The sequence below is a fragment of the Vigna unguiculata genome, chromosome 3 (assembly GCF_004118075.2).
Source record: "Vigna unguiculata cultivar IT97K-499-35 chromosome 3, ASM411807v1, whole genome shotgun sequence".
NCBI lineage: Eukaryota > Viridiplantae > Streptophyta > Magnoliopsida > Fabales > Fabaceae > Vigna > Vigna unguiculata.
The window spans coordinates 49,259,534-49,279,148 of NC_040281.1; the positions used below are offsets into that span (position 1 = coordinate 49,259,534).

At 32.6% G+C, this 19,615-nt stretch overlaps 3 protein-coding genes across 4 annotated transcripts; 2 read left to right on the plus strand and 1 right to left on the minus strand.

Annotated features, from left to right (window-relative positions):
- Positions 1-334: 334 nt before the first annotated feature.
- LOC114177094 (40S ribosomal protein S30) lies at positions 335-1,137 on the plus strand. Its single transcript, XM_028062330.1, has 3 exons — positions 335-488; positions 602-739; positions 939-1,137. Exons 1-3 carry the CDS (start codon positions 485-487, stop codon positions 983-985), a joined length of 189 nt encoding a protein of 62 aa, XP_027918131.1. The 5' UTR covers positions 335-484; the 3' UTR covers positions 986-1,137.
- A 2,573-nt stretch (positions 1,138-3,710) lies between these two features.
- On the minus strand, positions 3,711-11,041 carry LOC114179936 (asparagine--tRNA ligase, chloroplastic/mitochondrial). Of its 2 annotated transcripts, none has more exons than XM_028066448.1 (15): positions 10,629-11,041; positions 10,476-10,544; positions 10,040-10,150; positions 9,267-9,371; positions 8,377-8,514; positions 7,454-7,534; positions 7,290-7,367; positions 7,099-7,167; positions 6,868-6,942; positions 6,669-6,752; positions 6,467-6,553; positions 5,933-6,028; positions 5,474-5,548; positions 4,631-4,757; positions 3,711-4,039 (listed from the first exon to the last, which is right to left on the minus strand). In XM_028066448.1, exons 1-15 carry the CDS (start codon positions 10,959-10,961, stop codon positions 3,924-3,926), a joined length of 1,644 nt encoding a protein of 547 aa, XP_027922249.1. In that variant the 5' UTR covers positions 10,962-11,041; the 3' UTR covers positions 3,711-3,923. The 2 variants fall into 2 exon arrangements, with proteins under 2 accessions (XP_027922249.1, XP_027922250.1); XM_028066449.1 differs by lacking the exon at positions 3,711-4,039 and adding an exon at positions 4,845-4,914 and having other exon boundaries at positions 4,630-4,757.
- A 3,293-nt stretch (positions 11,042-14,334) lies between these two features.
- On the plus strand, positions 14,335-19,568 carry LOC114179397 (peroxisome biogenesis protein 19-2-like). The gene is made up of 5 exons (XM_028065725.1): positions 14,335-14,521; positions 14,609-14,657; positions 14,757-15,033; positions 18,170-18,486; positions 19,123-19,568. The coding sequence occupies exons 1-5, from the start codon at positions 14,482-14,484 to the stop codon at positions 19,166-19,168; spliced, it is 729 nt and encodes a 242-aa protein (XP_027921526.1). The 5' UTR covers positions 14,335-14,481; the 3' UTR covers positions 19,169-19,568.
- The last annotated feature ends 47 nt before the right edge of the window (positions 19,569-19,615 follow it).

The following is a 19,615-nucleotide window of genomic DNA, read 5'->3' on the forward strand; positions in this document are numbered from 1 at the left end:
AAAAGAACGACGCGTAGCTCTCGAGAAAATCGAAGGGAATGTGCTATGGTAATATGGTTTTTTTATGGGAAAAAAAAGATAAAGTCTTCGTGTCAAATCCATGGAATTTTTAAACATATGTTGTAACAATATTGTAAGAATAATTTTTCGCAGTCCAATTAAAGAAAACTTTCAAAAATTATTCCCCAATATAAATTAAGCATAAACTATTTTAAAGTAAATTCATTCAACTAAAAAATATAAGGCTTCTTTAGAATATAAAATTAGGCACGGCCGAAAAAGAGAAGCGTGCATGTGCAACAGTATTACGGTCCATAAGAAACGTGGGCTCAGCAAGTTTGCTAAACGGGCCCTAAGGTCCAGTAAGACATCATAACCATAAACCCTACCTTTACAAATAGAGGATCTCTACCTCTTGATTTCAGATTTTACCGGTCGCCGCTGCAGCTGAACGTTTCAGAGAGAGAAGCATCTATTCATCAAAATGGGTGAGTTATTTCCTAATTCTTTTTCAGTTTCAATGAGATTTCAAGGTTTCCATGAACACGGAGACGAGGATGTTATGTCTAAATGGTTTATTTGATTGATGTTTCGATTACAGGTAAGGTTCACGGATCTCTCGCTCGTGCGGGCAAAGTGAGAGGACAAACTCCTAAGGTCGCCAAGCAAGACAAGAAGAAGAAGCCACGTGGACGCGCTCACAAGCGAATGCAATACAATCGCCGATTCGTCACCGCCGGTAATTTTCTCTTCTTCTCTGTTTTCCTTTCCTTACCTTATGTCTAAAGCAAAATTCACACAACTTTAAGTTTTACCTTATTATCCCTTTTCTACCGAAAAAGAAAATGTTGTTATGTTAGATTTTTTAGGGTTTATGAATTTGGGGATTTCATAATGTAGTGTTTTAAACTTTTATTTTTGGTTTTGTTTGATTGTAGTGGTGGGATTCGGAAAGAAGCGTGGACCAAACTCGTCGGAGAAGTGAGGGGCCCGTGGATGATTATGGTTTTCGTAGTTTGCAAAATGTATGACTTGTTTTTGTTTTTATTTGATTGATGACTGAAACCTTGATAGTTACGATTATGCTTCAATGAAGAGTGTTTTTGCTAGTTAATTTCAATACTTATATTTGCCTCTCACGGTTTGTTTTAGATATTTTGTCACACAGTTTTTGTTTATCTTCTATTGGATATAGAGGTGAATTAAGCAAACATTGAACGCCAAGCATATCACTTAAATATATTTGTGCTGGATTTAGCCTTTTCAGTTTTTGTGTCCTTCGTTTAAATGTTACAAACAATACCGTTTGGAGGCCTATTAGAGGAAAGCATATCATTTTGGTTGTAAATTGAATGGTTACACACTTATGATAGAATACATACAGTAACAAGCTATGAATGAGTTTAAGATATAGTTGGTTAGGTTGTTAACCAATTTTGAACTTTCAGCTTGAGTTATGTTCTTGAACTCATAAATGTGCAACTGGTTAGAACACTATTAAGATTGTATTCTTAAATTTTCATAGTTTATGTATGGTTTACACATCTAAAAGGAAACTCGTTATAACAAGTTGACACATAATCTTTATTTAGGTTGTGTAAATTTTTCAATTGAGTTTAAGAATGTTCAAATTATTCATTAACAAAATTAGCTGTCATCAAAACTGTTATTATTGTAATGTAAAAAATAGCCCTACAATTAAGATATAAGTCATTATTAGGGCTTGCAAAACGGGCTGGGCTCAACGGGCCAGCCCGTCAGCCCGTGCTAAAAGGAACGGGCTGGGTTGAAGATTTCAACCCGTCAGCCCGTTCTGGCCCGTCCTGTTCAGCCCGTCAACTTGACGGGCCAAAGTACGGGCTGGCCCGTTCTGGCCCGTTTTAAAAAAATAAAATACAATAAAAAAATTAAAAAAATTAATTTTTTAGATTATATATTATAAATGTAGAAATATATAATAGTATTATAATTTAAATCATTAACACCTACAAATTAAGTTTGAATTATTAGTTATAATTAAATAATTTAATATGTAAATTTAATAATTATTTTAACTTATCTAATTAAAACATTAACTAATCAATTAAAAGTTAAAATAATATTTTATTTGATTAAATATGACTTTAATAATAATTTATATGTATATATAAACAAATTTAAAAAATAAAACAAATTAAAAAATTTGAAAACTAATTAAAAAGATTAAAAAAAAAACTAGACGGGTCAGTCCGGCCCGGCCCGTTAGCCCGTCATATATGAGACAGGTTGTGAATATTGGCCCGTTTTTGTTTGACGGGCCAACCCGTCCCGGCCCGTTTTTTGACGGGCCACATATGGGCCGGGCCAAATGGGCCGGGTTGGCCCGTTTGCCACCCCTAGTCATTATTCTATCCCTCCCTATTCTTCGACTTTGGTTTTTAGTAATGGCAAATAAATACTAAATATTTATGATTTCAGAATAGTATTTTCTTGTTTCACAATGTAATTTATGTCATTCTGAAAATAATCGTTTAACCAAAAGGTTTTAAACAAAATGTCCATCACCATAATATTAATTCCCATTTCTTATAATTCTTTGAGCCTGCTCCTGTTCGTTTCACATTATAGTTCATCTTACTATTTGTTAATTTGTATACATGTCAAAATAGCGTTAAGGATGTAAATTTTATGTTAGTGTAGTTAAAATAAAGTGAAAAAAGAATATTAGTTTATGATAAAATGGGTATGCGTAATTTTGTCACTATATGATCTTTATAAGCTGGTTTAATTTGAAATCCCAAGAAGAAATTATAGTCGATTTTAGATAGACGAAATAATTATTATATTGGTTTATGTCCCGTTTTGCCAATGATCATACACGATTTGTTTATGGATGTGAAATGTGGCGATCATATTCAAAGGTTTTCTGTAAGTGATTTACTGCATGAACCCAAACTTTGTTATATTTATTGAAATTATCTTAGGATGAGATTCATCCGAAGTTAGAATGATTTTGTTATGCAGGCAAATATTATACAATAAAGGTTCTGCTATGAAAGTTACCAAAACTAATTATCAAAGGAGACATTTATAAATCGTGACTTTAAAAAACAAATAGCAGATAAACAAATTGTTAGTTGCAAGAAGAAAAGTATTGCATTCTTAAATCAAAGCAGCCTCAAGCTTAAAAGGTTTGTCTTTTCAATGGAGATTGCTGCCTACACTTAATGAATTTAAATAAGTAAGAATGTTTTTCTATTTCCAATCTCTCATGGGCAGGCGCTATTTTGAGACTAAAAGTTGATTGAACACAATTTATATTTAAATTAAGAAAAGTAATTAAGTTCAAATAATTTAGCTCTAATAATATTAATAAAATATTTTCGGTCAATACAGATATAATTTTTATCGTTCTATGACTTTCCACAATAACTTCAAAGCCAGAATTCATAGGAGAATTATCTGTACTTATATACAAACAATAAAAAAAAAGTGTTTTGTTTAGAACATGTGTTTTTTTTAATTTTCAAACAAGTAAAAATAATAATTCCAGGATTTAGCAAGGTTCTACTGCAGAACCGGATAATTACTCACATCCCCTTCTGGGCTCCAATTTTAAATTTATTATTCCGATCTAATTATTTTCTGTATTTGAACAGTGCCGATATTGTATATACAGGTTGCCTTATCATAATTTGAATGCCCGATACAATTTGGCGCAGACAATTTGATAATTTATAAGCTCAATGTGCAAGCACCATTATATTGCCTCAAAATCGTATTGTACTCAGTTCAGAATGTATAAATACTTCATTTAGACCAAGCAGATTGCTTTTCTAAATAAAAAGAAAAACGAAAAGACGCAAAAAGCTTTATTGCCTAAAATACAGGGTTTGAATCGTACAAATGAATGTTAAGTCGAGATTTGAGTATATCTGGAAGTTCTAAAACTCTGCCGAGCCGGGTGTCCGAGGAAAAGGAATAACGTCCCTTATATTGTCCATTCCTGTTGCAAATTGGACAAGCCTTTCAAATCCCAAACCAAAGCCTGCGTGAGGTACTGCATCAACAACATATTGCATCTTGTCAATATCATCGAGTTAAAAAGTTCAAACAACAATAGACCCCCTTCGTTGACACAACAATAGCGTCGGACAGCACTCTTTTAAATGTTTTCATCCCAACATTTAACAAATATTTTAATTTGTTCCTGATAATTAATGTAACTTCGAATAGTATTGACATCTTAAGTTTGATAATGTAACGTATCATACTTTTTAAATGTTGGGATAAAAAACACTAAAAAAAATTTAGAGGTACCAATTTCAATATGGGCCAAGAATCAAAAACCTTATTTAACTCTCTACATGTTTGAGAACTAATAGGTGACGTTGGAAGACCATTCTCAACAAAAAAAAATGAAACAATTGCACAGAGCTTGCAATTTACCACCTGCAACAATAGTTTTATAAAGCAAGTTGGATAAAAGCAGCAAAATCCTTTCCCCAAAAGATGAAATGGGAGTTTCCAAATGAAAGACAAAGAAAGTTTATCAGCAAAAGAACGGGTAATCTTTTATTCTTAATGTGATTTACATCTTGTACGGCATGGTACAAATAGGTAAAGAGGCTCAAAGAGAAAGACATCTGACCTGAACCATATCGACGCAAATCAAGATACCACCAATATGCATCCTTATTTAACTTTAATTCATCTAAACGAGCTTCTAGATACTCAAGCCTTTCTTCCCTTTGGCTTCCACCAATAAGTTCACCAATCTAACAGAAAGACGTGTAGATAAGTTTGCATTGTGCATAAATAAGAACATAATACTAAGAGCTGTGTACAGTAGAATCCCATGTTACCTCATCAGGCAAACATTCCCGGCAGCGATAGGCTAACAACGTATTTTTTTAATACAAGGTTTACTATTAACTGAAATTTATTGAAAATCACAAAAATTGTGAGTCTGTTTAAGGAATTTCACTCATGATTTTGTAGCCTTCAATACATATTAATACACTAGAGAATGTGTTAGAATGAAGATGCTGCTAGTACTCCTCTACATTATTTGACAAAGAAGTTTCTACATTTTTATGCCCTATCAAACCTAAAGCACTACTCTTTTGAATAGTGCTGAGATAGAACTAGATCACAATCGGGAGTAAAGTACAAATCTTTATTGATGAAGCGTGGTTCCCAATCTTGCCCTAACATGGGTACAGTACCAAGAACTGAAACTGTACAAAGAAAAGGAAATTCTCTGGATATTCGAGAGATCCAGAACCCTCAGCCACCAAACTGATTCTCCAATGACTAACTACACCTTCAACTCCTCTTCCTAGTTATAGTCAACATGCCTTATTTCTCTAATTCTTTTGCGACTAATGATTATACTATGTGACTAACTAAAGGGATTGTTTATTGTACTGAAAATTTTATTCACAAACACTATTTGATGGTAATAATAAGAAAGAGAAATTTTATGAATTACCCCTGGAACCAACATGTCCATGGCCGCAACTGTCTTTCCATCATCATTCTGTCGCATATAGAATGCTTTAATATCCTGAAAAAAATTAAATTCAACAACTTCAATACGTTTGATTCACCTTTTTTTTTTTTTTGTGTATACACAGAATCCTGATCGCTGGTCAATTTCATGCAAGTAAAACAATGACAAAGCATTTTTGTGGTAGAATTTGCATTTTTTTTTCTTTATAATTTTGTGCAGGGAGGAGTGGAAGTTCAGCAGAAGAAAAACAGTTCGGAAGAATGTTACTTCTCTATTTTCTCAGCCACTTCTTTCAGATTTTGTGGATTCTATATCTTGCCTTTAAGGTTAAAAGTTCTAGGTCCTTTCTTAGTACTGACACCCATTTTAAAATTATTTATAACACCATGATGTCTTCCATATGCCATGTACAAAAGATGAGAGGAGAAGGTAGCATGCCTTTGGATAATCTCTAATTATCACTGGGCATCCATTGTATGCCTCTTCAGTTATATAGCGCTCATGTTCACTCTGAAGATCACAACCCCATTTCACCTATGAATGCAAGTAGAAAAATATGTCAAATACAAACAAATTGGAAGAAGTTTACGAATCAAGTCATTTCAAATTTAGAAAAATAGTTTATACAACAACGACAATCAAATCCTGAGCCACTAGTTGGACCAGCTACTTCGATGAACGAGAGTAAATTTAGCATATGACCAATTTTGAACAAAATGCAAGCAAAAATAAGATAGGTAATGTCCAAGGGACGGGAGGAGCAAACAAAAAAGAAGTTACAAGATATCCTCTCTGTCTTTGATTTGCCAAACAATAAGCACAATACATTACAGCAAAATAATACTTGTAACATGTTTGATTTTAGAAAATGGTTATGGGATAGAATAAAACATAAGATAGAGCACAGGATAACTGACATTCAACAGGATTACTGAAACTGAGAAAAAAAAAAAAAAGCATTTAGCGAGTTACCGGGAATTCAAATTTCTTATTTGCTCCTGACAGCAGATCTATTGCTTCAGTGTAGGTTATTTGCACAACATCTTTATCTGCTACGTCCTTTTATAATGACATCAAACTAATATGTAATGATCAAATTGGTAATTATAACCGATAATACAGATATAAATTAGATAAAGGAAAGCAATATGATGGTTACACTGAGAACTCATACACTCAAGCGAGCAATGATTCCTTTACTAATCCATGTATCAAAAAACTCCATGTCTTCCTTGCAGTTATCGAGGACATATTTTATCTTCAAGAACATGAAGCACACAAGCTTTAATATCAAGAAATAATATAAAAAAATCTTTGCAAAATTAATCAAAAAGTAGATGACAACTTTGTAGTATTAGTGGAATGTAACATACTACAAACTGGAGATAAGCAGATGCACAAGCCATGTCATCATTAAGATCAGCAAATGCAAGCTCCGGTTCAATCATCTGAATAAACAATATGATAATGTCCTTTAGTTATTGTTCCATTACACATACATTACAACTAATCAGAAAAACTAAGCGGCTTATAAGCAAAAGGGAATGCATAATCCAGCTTCTTTTTTAATTCAAATTGAACACACAAGAAAACAAATCACTAACCCAAAATTCAGCCAAGTGCCTAGAAGTGTTGGAATTTTCTGCTCGGAATGTGGGACCAAAGGTATACACCTGCATAAGTATAATATTCAAACAAAGGATATTTCATTCATTAATTTTAAAACACTAAATTTTAAAGAAAACAAGACAACTGCTAAAATATTAGAGACAGAGAGAGAAGGTGACATATGTACATCAGAGAGAGCGGTTGCATAAGTTTCAGCATTGAGTTGACCTGAGACAGTCAAGAATGCAGGTTTTCCAAAGAAGTCCTGATTCATAGAATGCTTCAGATTAGTGCATAAAATACAACAACTGCCTAACACATTAAGAGAGTAGGAATATGAATTTGTCTCACTTGTGACCAATCAATTAATCCGTCATTCTTTTTTGGAATTGCATCAACAGGAGAATCCGTAGTATCTTGAGAACTTGGTATCTGTAAATTGAAGGGAGAAAAATCTATAACTAAATGCTTAATAAGATGAGAAATAAGTACTTCCGACAGACTTGGAAATTATAGCCCAATCCTTGAACCATTTTAAATTATGGAAATGAACTTCCTTCGGTTAGGGAAAACATTAGCAAAGGACTGCTGTAAGTAGTGATTACTGAGTAAACAAGGTAATAGACTCTGCATGCCCTGTGTAGACTTCAAAGATATAGTTCCAAATCTAAATGTAATACATAATTTAAACAAATTCTCACTGCATTAAATTTTTTAATTTAAAATTTTTTATAGCAGAAAAGAGAAAATTTTCCAGACAAGAGTGACTGCATTAAAGAAAACATTAGGAAAAACCATTGAGAAGGCTTTGCTCCAAATAGTTTTACTAAAATTGTTTTTAACAGTGTTCAATGGCATTGATTGACCAATGAGGGTGATTGAACATAAGGTGATTTGGCTATTGTTGTTGCTAAATTATTATCAACCCAGTGTTTCTTAACAAGCTAAAGAGTGTCATCCCCAGAGATCCACCTGCTACATAGTCTAAGCTAAAACCAAACGTTCTCCTGCTCACAGCATAAAAGTAAAGGATCACATAACATTTACTTTTAATGGCTTTAATTTGCTCTACTGTGACTTTCAGGAACTATTTTCTTGTGGGATTCATAGTAGTTTTGAATGAAAGACTGCTCCCACACAACCATGGTTTTCTAACAAATTTCCAGTCAGGGAAGATGAGAGAAGAATTTAATCCTTGAGTAGTCAAAGTGCAACATGTAATTTGGTCAAAAATATTCATATAAATTGGAAGTAGATCGTGGAATTGGAAATACCAAAGTAGTAACACAGAACTGTTCACCCGCTCCCTCACAATCTGAAGCTGTTATGATAGGACTTGAGATCCAAACAAACCCATTTTCTTGGAAGAACTTATGTGTAGCATAGGCCAAAGCATTCCTAACCCTTGCAACCTGAATTCGTTTTGTATGACAAAAAATATCGATAATTGTAAAAATAAAAAATAAGGTAATTTCATAAGCAAAAATAGTAACAGAAGTTACATGAATTAATACCCTAGTCAGAATTTTGTACATAAAGTACATAAAAATAAAAACATTATATGTAAACGAAAAATAGAGGGAAGGAAATTGAAAACCATAAGCTAAAAATTCATTGCCACTATATGAACTTTGAGCATAAACCTCTGGAGGTATGAACTGATTGAGCACCCTCTTCCTAGATAAATTGAAAAAAGCTACAAAGTAGCTTCACTGGATTCAATTGATAAGATGTTGATTAAAATTTATTGATGATTAGAGTTTTAAGCAAATAAACCATTACTTAAAACTCCTACTAAAGAAGAGACATAAAGCTAGTTAGGCCAGAGTACTTTTTGCACTCCGCACTCCGCATGATTAACACCAATGAAATACCTCCAGTTATAGAATGCAACAAATTTTGGAGACACCTACCTCCACCCTTACCCTCACCCCAATCATTATTTGCATATAAAGAAATTCTTCATGATAAAGAAAACCAGCTACATAATCAATCGTTCAAAAAGTGGCTTCACATAACACGACAGATGAAAAACAACAATATTTGAAGAAATTTAAGATAACTATTTAAACTAAAGCAAAGTAATGAATTGTTCTTTTGCATGATTAAGTAAAGGCATAAGAAGGTAAGGTAAAAAGGAATATGACAAAATAGGAAACCTTACTGCACCAAAAGTATTTGTCCTTGAACGAAGATGTGCTTTTGTTCTTAGAAATTCTCTGCTGGCTCTTTTCTTTTGGATGGGAAAAGAGGGATCACTTTTGCCAATCTGAAATTGTAGATCAAAGTCTTGCATGAGTCACCTTGGAGTTAAAGATCTAAATGAACCAAGTAGGAAACATGTAACGAGCCTAATGCAAGACCATGAAAAGAGAAAATAAAATCCCATATACTATAATCACTTGCAGCACCAATGGCAATTTTAGTCACAAGATTATCGTCAAGAGAATAGTTGTCATTTTCATTGTCATTTACACTAACAGGAAAAAAAAAAACAAGCGAAAGCATGATGAAAGCAAAAATGAAGTTAGTGGTCTAAAATCTAAATCATGTTAGGAAATTAGAGTCAATAAACAACCAAATAGTGGTTAATGAGCAAAGAGTAAAAGTTTAAAAGTTTAAAGACAATGTTTTCATAAGCAGTACCAAAAGACCAAAGCAAACACCTATAATGCAGCCAGTTGAGACTGACTGTCCACACTGGTCCTGCGTACGCAAAAAAGATGTTCCAAGTATGAAAAAGAAAAAAAAAACAAAATAGCAGCTATAATTTCAATATATGGTAGAAGCCTGCGCAACATTATGCTGGATATACGCAAATGAAAAAAACATGTTAAAATGGATAAAATCTTTGAACTAATGAACGAAAAAAAAAAATATGATAAAAGAGAGCAAAATGGTGAGAGGTTGTTTTATTACGATTGAGGGAGAACTAACCAGCACGATTTTGTTGACCTTCAACTCCACTTTCTGTTTGGATCCTTGGCTCTTCACCACAACTCCTTGCACCCACACGGAAGCACCAGTGGTAACCAAGCCAGATTCTACCTAATAACAAACTCAAAACCTTCAAGAGTGATAGTAACAAAGGTTTGTCCTGATAAACTTCTCCAAAAGTTTTTATATAGGAGAACAAAATAAGGAGAAATGAAATATACTTTGTAAACTAAATTTAACTTATATATAAAATAATTTGCAGGAATTCTTCCAAGTTATGTTTTCTAAAAGCTACTTTTCCGCTTATGCAGGAGCCTATTTTAAACTACCCAAAATCTTATTTCATTTGGTTCTTGGTAACTGATTCCCGATAAGTTTATTCACACAAACCTAAATATAAAACCATAAACAAAAACGATAGAAAAAGCAAGCACACCTGATCGTAACCTTCAGCCTCGGAGTTCAACACGCATTGCATGTTAGAAAGGCAAGAACCATCGTTAATCTACACACAATCAACAATCTACTCGATCAGCAATTGCATTGCAAATACCGGCTAATTACAATAGAAATCGGTCTAATGTCTTGCCTCGATGAAGGTGACGCTACTCTGAAGGCGAAGCGTGCGAACCCAGCCCTGCACGACGAGGTCGCGGCCGAGAACGTCGGCACCATCGCCTTCTTTGATTTCGGAAACCCTAAGCTTTTTGCGGAACTGTTCTACTCTGCTGCCGGAGGTTCGAAGAGCGGCCGCGCAGAAGGAGCGGCGGGAGGGGAAGGGAGAAGGAGGGAGGAAAAGAGATTTGTGGAGTGAGAGAAAAGCAAGTGCCGTTGTTGCGGCGTAAGGTTTCAGGCGAAGAGGCCTCGCCGCTATTGCCATTGTTATCGCTTTTGCGGCGCCAACGCCAATGATAGCAGCCATTTGCGTGTTGGTGCGTCGACCACACCCTACTCACTCTCCGACAAGTCTTATCCCCCGTTCAGTTCCTTTTACCGCCTATAACTACCTTAATTTCTTTTTTATGGGTTTCAGCTAAATTGATCCAAACTTTTAATTAGTTAATTAATATTAATACTCATTGTTTGTATCATAAATTAATATAAATAAATAATGTTTTTCAATTAGCGACGTTAAATATAGTTTGACAGTATTTTGGATACAGTTCACAATAGGATGGCAATTAGGGTCTAGTCCGCGGGTCCGGCTCGCAGGTCCGCAGAAAAAACGTGAGGCGGGCCAGGATAGTAAGCTCGCAAGTCCGTATGGGCTAGCCCGTGGGCCGACCCGCAAGTCTGCATAAAATTAAAAAAAAAGAAAACTTGCACTTATATATATTAATTACTTTTTTTATGGACTCTTACATTAATATTTCAAATTTTTTGTATAACTGGAAAAGACAAGTATTATGTAATTTTTAATGTGCTAAAATTTAAAGAATACATTGTGTATGTCATAGTATGAATATGATGAAAATGTTAAATTATTAATTTATCATCTAATTCCCCAAAGTCTTTACTTAATTTGTGAACTTCTTAAAGTTTTCCAATTTTTAAACATCAAAAGTTTTATCATTAAAAAAAAATAAATAAATAAAAAGTGGGTCACCCCGCGAGCCAACGTATATGCAGAGCGGGCCAGAGTATGCGATCCGCATAAAATATGCGGGGCAGGGCGAGCCGGTCCGCGGTGTGCGGGCCTTATGCGGGACGGGCCGGCCCACATTGCCACCCCTATTCACAACGGATAATTTTAGTATTAAATATTTTAATATTTATTTATGAATAGTTCGGAGTACAGGTAGATATTTATTATATAAGAAAATTAAATATTTTATTAGGTTAAATTTAATTAAAAGTAAATTTAATCTACATTTTATTATAAAATAAGTTAAATTTAATTAAAATTAAAATTTAATTTAATTTATATTATATTTTATGTTTTTTTATAAACTTTTTTAACTTTTATTACAAAATGTTATAAAATATATTTATTTTTTAAATATTAATCGGTATATATTTATATTTCCATAGTTATTATCTTAAAAGGTATCTGACCAACAATCATATTAGTAATGAATGAAATTTTTTGTTACAAGTTGAACAGTGAACAGACACTACACAGTGAACAAATACTATCGGTGTCCAATCTAACTCGTTAATATCTCCACATTTAATATATCACTTATATTACAACTAAAATTATGATACCTGAATGATATTATATATTTGTCAAATACATTCTTTAAATATACCTTTGTTCAATTTTTTTATAATAAAAATAATAATAAGCTATTATTATTATAATTACAAAAGTAAATTTAAATAATTTATAGTTTTTTTAGACAATTTTTTATTATAACTAGTTATTTTAGTTTAAAAGAATAGTTAAAGTTTAGAAAAAAAATTGTCAAATAAAAAATTGTTAAATTTAAAACAAAAAATAGTATGTAAAGAATAAAATTGATAATATAATTATTTTAATTTAAAAAATACTTAAAGGATAAATTTGAAAATAAAATGTGTACACCAAAAAATCTCTTTGTTAATATAATAAAAGTATAGATCAAATATGATTTTGATTTTGATTAAATTGAGACTAAATTAAAAAAACAATATTACATAATTAGCATGAAATTTCAATTATACATAGAATGAAACAAAATATAATCAAATGAAGATTCAAAAATATTGAATAATTAAAATAATGACGGGTTTGTCACTTTAAACAATATCGTTATATGATTGTATATTTTTCTTAAATTAAATTGCAAATATTTAAATATATATGTAATCTTATAATGTTACCCATAATTTGTTATGCATGCCTCTCTATATATAGAGAGGATGTTTGTGTGTGTATAAGTGAATATATAATCTCCACTTATTTAGAAAATTAGTGAATTTATCACATAATTGTTATAATATATTAGGTTTTAATTATTTAAAATTTATAAAATACTTAATATTTTAATGAATACTCATTAAATCATTTTATATTAATTAAAAAAATAAAATTTCAAACATGATTTAAAATTTTTTCACAAAAAGTAAAATAAATTATTTTCATCTAAATATAAATTTATATAATATAATAATCAATTAATTAGTTCAAATCATTGTTTATGCTAAGTATACTTTTAGTTAATATATTTAGATGTGAAATTGAAATTCGTTATTCTTTCTAATAGTTTATACAATATTTGTTCTCATGTTTTAGTAATATATAAAATACATCTTCCAAATTGAACACATGATAGTCATTGGTCATGGTTGTTAATGAATTAAATAGTATTAGAAAAAAATGAACAATTTAAACAAAATTGATGAAAATTGAAATCTATTTTAGTACAAAAACAAAATTTTGATTGATTTAACAAAAGTTGACAAAAATTGGAACAAAAAATTATTTTAACCTTAATATAATATAGCTATATTAGTAATAAAATAATCTTTTAGGTTTTTTTTTTATCTCAAACATATTAATTTAATAGAGTATTAGTACAAAATATTATTTTTGAGACTATTTTGCTTAAAAATAATTTTATAATTAATTAATTAGTGAAGAAATATTAATAGTAAATTATTTTAGACATTCTTTTGTTAGAGGCAAGTAATTTTACTTATTTTATCCTTGAGCTAGCTTTGTCCCTAATCATATTTAACAACAAACTATCCATTTATTTATGATTAGTTCAGACGCTTTTGAAGAAGTCTAGAAAAAACATTATTCACACAACTTATTGTTTTATTCAACAATGTAAATGTAAAAGAAAAAAGAAGAAAACTTTTTTCTGTTTTATTTTTAAATTTTAATCCTTTACAACGATACAAAACTTAAATAATGAATCGACATTTTTTAATGTATAATAAAAATTGTTTTTCGGTACAACTTATATTTTTAATTTATAATAAAAATCTTTTTAATGTACAAGGTCGTCTTCTTCATATTTAATCTCTATCCCTACTGTTTAAAGTTCCAATAGTTAAAAATAATAACATATCATTTAATTTTTCCTTTGTAATTTAAAAGAATAAAATTTGTATATTAAAAAATATTTATATTATGAATTCGAATTATATTATAATTTATTTATTAATACATTTATTTTAATCATTTAAATACATAAAAATAAACAACACACCTCTTTGTAATAAGAAAAAAGAAATAAAACGGTTATAATATATTTAAATGGTACGAGTGGGACATACATCGTAAGCGAGAAAAAAAGAGAAAAAAATCTAGTGAAATTAGATAAAAGAAAAAACTTGATATGATTATGAATGAATGATAATAATATAATTGAAAAATCTAGAAAAAAAAAAAATATTGATATCGTAAATGACAAGAACAATGTAATTGGAATAGGATGAGAAACAACACTGCATAGTTAGTTTATTGATTCCATTAGCCATAGCCGCAGTGTTGTGTGGCGGTGACAACCATGGCTGACTCTTCTCAAGACCTCGACCAACTCCTCGATAGTACTTTCTTCCTCACTCACTCTAACTTTCTCTGATGTTAAATTATTTTTTCTCTCTTTCTGAGACTGTTTCATTCGATTATTTCAGGTGCTTTGGATGATTTTCAGTCCTTCAACCTTAATCCTTCTCTTCCAAGGTTATCGTTTCCGCCCTTTTTCGACTCTGCAATATCTTAATTTATTTTGGTTTTACTGAATCTTTGTGTGTTTGTGTTAATTGAATTGTGTGTTGGAAGTGGGGGAGCAATTGCGAGCAAAAACGAGAGTCCTTCGTTGCCGTCGGGGGTTCAGGGATTGGGCATGGGTTTACCTGATTTGAGAACGAAGAAAAAGGGGAAGCAGAAGGTTTCGAAGGACAGCCACGTGGCGGAGGCGCTGAACAAGCTGAGGGAGCAGACCAGAGAGGCTGTGAAGGGCCTGGAGTCTATGACCCCTCCTGCTGCTGATGATTTGGGGAAGGATGCCTTGATGGAAGATTGGGTCAAACAGTTTGAGCAGCTTGCTGGCTCTCAGGTATTTTTTTATTATTTTGTTTCCTTTTCTTCCTTTGCATCAATTTGTACTTGATTTACTTATTCAGTAATTTCTCTTGTCATCGAGCTTTAAGTTTGTTGTGTTCTCTAGTTTTGAGGTGAAAATCGGTAATGGATTTTAGGGGCAGTTTTTGTGCTTTGTTTTTTGCATCTTCATGTAGTCTAACAGTTTGTATATGTGAGAGGGCGCGGTGTGGTGATATAGGGTTTTAAATTGCTGTGTTGTGGTTGTGGAAACTCTAAAACCTTGATGTTGCTGCCAAAATTGTGGCTGCATACAGGTTATTCAAACCTATCCGTACCCCATTGAGATGGAATTTGAGTAATCATCAAAGTTTGTTTACTCTTGCTTTGAGTGGAAGGAACCTAGGTCTTTGGTTTGATCCATGTGTATGGAAAAACACCAGCCTTCTGTTCCAGGAGACTGATAATTCCCTTGAAATCTGAAGAAAGATTAAGTTTGGCAACTGTCATTTTTCCTCTTAGCAATTAATTTGTCTGCTGCTGCTTTGGACGATGATGAACTATGGACCAGGTTGTTATGGTGTTTCCTGTGTATATTCCTATCATTTCTCACAATAAGATACTCTCCTTACCTGATACGTACAAACACACACACAAGTTAATATAATATAATATATCAAAGAGACATATTGGAGCTAAAGGACTAATATTTGTTTGCACTAACCTGGGTTTTGTGTACTGGAATACCTATCATTTCTCACAATAAGATACTCTACTTCCCTGATACGTACACACACACACACACAAGTTAATATAATATAATATATCAAAGAGACATATTGGAGCTAAAGGACTAATATTTGTTTGCACTAACCTGGGTTTTGTGTACTGGAATTGTCAATAGTTGTGTATCAGAGGCAAATCAGTAATGTACGGAGGTTTTTATTTTTATTTTTTGAAAATGTGCTTTTATACTGCACATATACATATTGGGGCATCATATAGACATCTCAATGTTATGGTAGTCAACTGATACATAAGAGGAGGAAAAGAGATAAACGGAATTAAAAAAATATGGTAATCCAAATGGTATGGTGATATCACTCAATGTGACCAAGAAGCTGACTGCTAGTTACGTGAATGAGTGTAGCTTGAGGGTCACCTCCTCTCTCATAACTGAGTCAATGTCTAACTTTATAGCTAAATTCGCTTTCACTCTTATTTATAGTCAATTTTATTTATATCTGATCCTCTCCTTGCCCTCTGCATGCATGTTCTTTACTACTGATTGCCTATCAGATTAGCACTACATTCCCAATTACCTTCAATCAATTTTTCCCTGAAAGTCAAATGTTCATCACTCTTGAGGTGCTACGACTTTATTCTTGTGTTTGTATTTTGTGGATTATAGACTCTTTCCAATAATCCCTTTGGAGATCTTTTATTGAAACTCCTATAAAAAAGAAATCAATTTGGAGGTTCCACTTTTATTAGTTATGAGTTGTACCTCCTGCTTCTTTAATAAGTTTCCATGCATTTCCTAAATATTCACTTGCAATATTGATATACTTTGGGAAGGAGTGGGGAGGGGAGGGGACTCAACTTTAACAGCCTGTATTTTTAAGTGGTCTAACTGTGAGGAACTTTTGAACTGGTACTTGCTAGAACCTACCTTATCAAGGTGAATTGCTCATATATATACTTTGTTCCTTTGTGCTCTTTCTTTATGATTTAAATTGAACATGGGATTTACTTATTTTTATGTAATGACAAAGTCCAATTGCTCAGACTTTAGAAATCTAGGTTGGTACCGTTGTGATGACTTACCTGTTTGGTATTTTCTGAGTCCGAATGTCATGAAATTACGAGTTCAGTTGAGCCTGGCCTAGATGTTGGCCCTTATTTTATGCGTGGCGAGTTTTTCCTTTATGGAAATTTGAATGCAATGATCTTACTTTTAATAAAACAACTCAGGTTCGTATATGACTCTTGGAGATTCCACATCAATCAAATATGTGACAAAATATATATGTAAATGAGTGCAAATCTCTTGATGCTAATTTTATGAAGTTAAATTAGATTTAAAGTTCACTTTCTAAAAATTAGTGTCAAAGGATGTTGTTTGTCATGATGACAGCTTATTTGATTTGGTTTTTGTATTCAATTGATAACTTCTCTTTTTCTTAAAGAAGTTCAAAACTAAATGAAGAATTAAAGTTGGAATCTATTAATCAAGAGAACAAAAAGTAAGAGAGATTTGAACTGTACGAACTTTTATGTTGTTAGGTTTATAGAGGGGATTTCACTGGGGAGACACCACTAATGAGACCTGAGTTCAACCACATAAGGCATTGACACCACTCTCAATTCAAAACCTTAAGGCAATGGGTTTATAGGTCTTTATTCTTATGTAGTGCTCCATTTTCTCATTCTACCCAAAGTGGGACTTAGACTCACACTTAGATTTCCAACAATCTCCCCCTCAAGGGTGAGTCCCTTCAACCACATTGGTACACTCCCCTCTAGCGGAAGCATTTCCAACCACGAGTACATGCCTATAATATACTCGTCTGGACTATACTGTACTCGTTTGAGTCAATTTCAAGGCTCTGATACTACTTGTTAGGTTTACAAAGGAGGTTTCACTGGGAAGACACAACACCAATGAGACCTGAGTCCAATCACATAAGGCAATGACACCACTCTCAACCCAAAACCTTAAGGCAATGAGTTTATGGGTCTTTATTCTTATATAGTGCTTCACTTTATCATTTCTACCCAATGTGAGACTTAGACTCACACTTGGATCTCCAACATACTTATCCTTTTGCTGAGCTCTGCACGGAAAAGAGACTGGTGATAGATGATAGGCCAAGCAAAGCAGAAATTGAGGCTTGGAATACTTCTTTTCATATACAAACATAGCCGCTATTATATCTTGTGTTAAATATGTGAAGCTAACCAAACTAGACCAAACAATTTGCCATTTTTTGGCTATAATTTTTTACTTAGGAAGCAAGTAATTAAGGGCATCAAAGATATTGTTACTATTTATGGTGCTATTTCTTAAGTTTTCATCATGGGAATACCGTATCTTGATTTCCTTTCCTGGATTTAATGCTAATAATGTTATAATTATTATTATTTTATAGGACATGGAATCTATTGTGGAGACCATGATGCAGCAACTTCTGTCAAAAGAGATTCTTCACGAACCAATGAAAGAAATAGCAGAAAAATATCCTAAGTGGCTGGAAGATCACAAATCTAGCTTAAGCAAAGAAGAATATGAACGTTACGCACACCAATATGAATTGATACGAAACCTGAATGAAGTTTACGATAATGATGCCGGAAACTTTAACAGGATTGTCGAGCTCATGCAGAAAATGCAAGAATGTGGACAACCACCAAATGAAATCGTCCAGGAGCTTGCTCCCGATTTCGATTTAGCGAGTCTTGGCCAGATGTAAGTTCCCTTGGTTATTAATTGGTGTTTTTTATCGCACTATGAACTTGTATTTATCATTGTTTACTTTTTTTTTTCAATAAGACCCTCGTGAAAATTTGCATGGATTATTTTTATCTTTCTAAACTCTGGACTAGATTAATGGTTTGTCTTGCAATTTTACGTAAGAGGTGTATGTTGATTTTATAGCTGTTATTTATGGGTGAAGCTCAATGTATCAGTTCTCACTTATGTTGATAATCAATACTGGCTAATAAAATAAATGGCTTTGTACAATCTCTAAAATCTGTCGCATTTATTTTAGTGCTAACTCAGTGATCTAACTTGCGGTGAATTACTACTGCTGAAATGGGTATTGAATCATCATATAAAAGCTACGATTTTATGTAGAATTGACTTGCTCCCAGTTTAGGAATGAAACTCCCATATCTAAGCTTTGATCCTCCCTAGGATACCTATTCCCCTCTCCCTTGAGGATGCTTTCCAATAAATATTTTTTAAAAATAAAACAGGTTATCTGGCAGCATCCATTGTCATTCTGAAACTTATCACTACCATTTTTTTTTTGTATCTTGTAGTTTTCAAACACATTCTTCTTGTATGTGCATCAACTGATGTGAACATTTTCTCCTGCAGATCTCCAGAGATGCTTGAAGGTCAGCAAAACTGTTGCATAATGTGAAGCAATTCTTGTCATTTACCAGTCTCTTTGATGGTTTACAGGTTCTTAGGAATATTTGATTTTCACTTGTCAGAATAAGATAGTTTTATGTGCTACAATGTTTTCCCCTACTCACGACAAGGTTACGAGGAAATCACAATTAGTCTCCTTCTAAGGTTTTATATGACAAAGGCATGTCTATCAATATTTTCTGCTGGAAATTATATCACGAGTTGTTAGTTGCAAACAAAATTTGCTTTCTGATTTGTTGAGATTCATTTCCTACATAATGAGTAATGACAAGGTATTGGCAAGGCTGAAAAGCACCAGTAGATTACTAGATTTATAGGTAAGATACACGAATTGTTCTTTCTGTAAAGGACTTACTAGTAAATGATGCCATAACTAGCCATTCTGTCTATATATTATCAAATATTCAAACACCAAAATCCTTTGAATGAGTTTTGT

Coding starts and splice junctions, on each gene's coding strand:
- LOC114179397 (XM_028065725.1), top strand. CDS start 14,482: ATGGCTGACTCTTCTCAAGACCTCGACCAACTCCTCGATA. Junction 14,658..14,756: donor CTTAATCCTTCTCTTCCAAG/GTTATCGTTTCC, acceptor GTGTGTTGGAAG/TGGGGGAGCAATTGCGAGCA. Junction 18,487..19,122: donor TTAGCGAGTCTTGGCCAGAT/GTAAGTTCCCTT, acceptor TTTCTCCTGCAG/ATCTCCAGAGATGCTTGAAG.
- LOC114179936 (XM_028066448.1), bottom strand. CDS start 10,961: ATGGCTGCTATCATTGGCGTTGGCGCCGCAAAAGCGATAACAATGGCA. Junction 7,168..7,289: donor ATGCAACCGCTCTCTCTGAT/GTACATATGTCA, acceptor ATACTTATGCAG/GTGTATACCTTTGGTCCCAC. Junction 6,753..6,867: donor CTGCTTATCTCCAGTTTGTA/GTATGTTACATT, acceptor ATGTTCTTGAAG/ATAAAATATGTCCTCGATAA.
- LOC114177094 (XM_028062330.1), top strand. Junction 740..938: donor TCGCCGATTCGTCACCGCCG/GTAATTTTCTCT, acceptor GTTTGATTGTAG/TGGTGGGATTCGGAAAGAAG.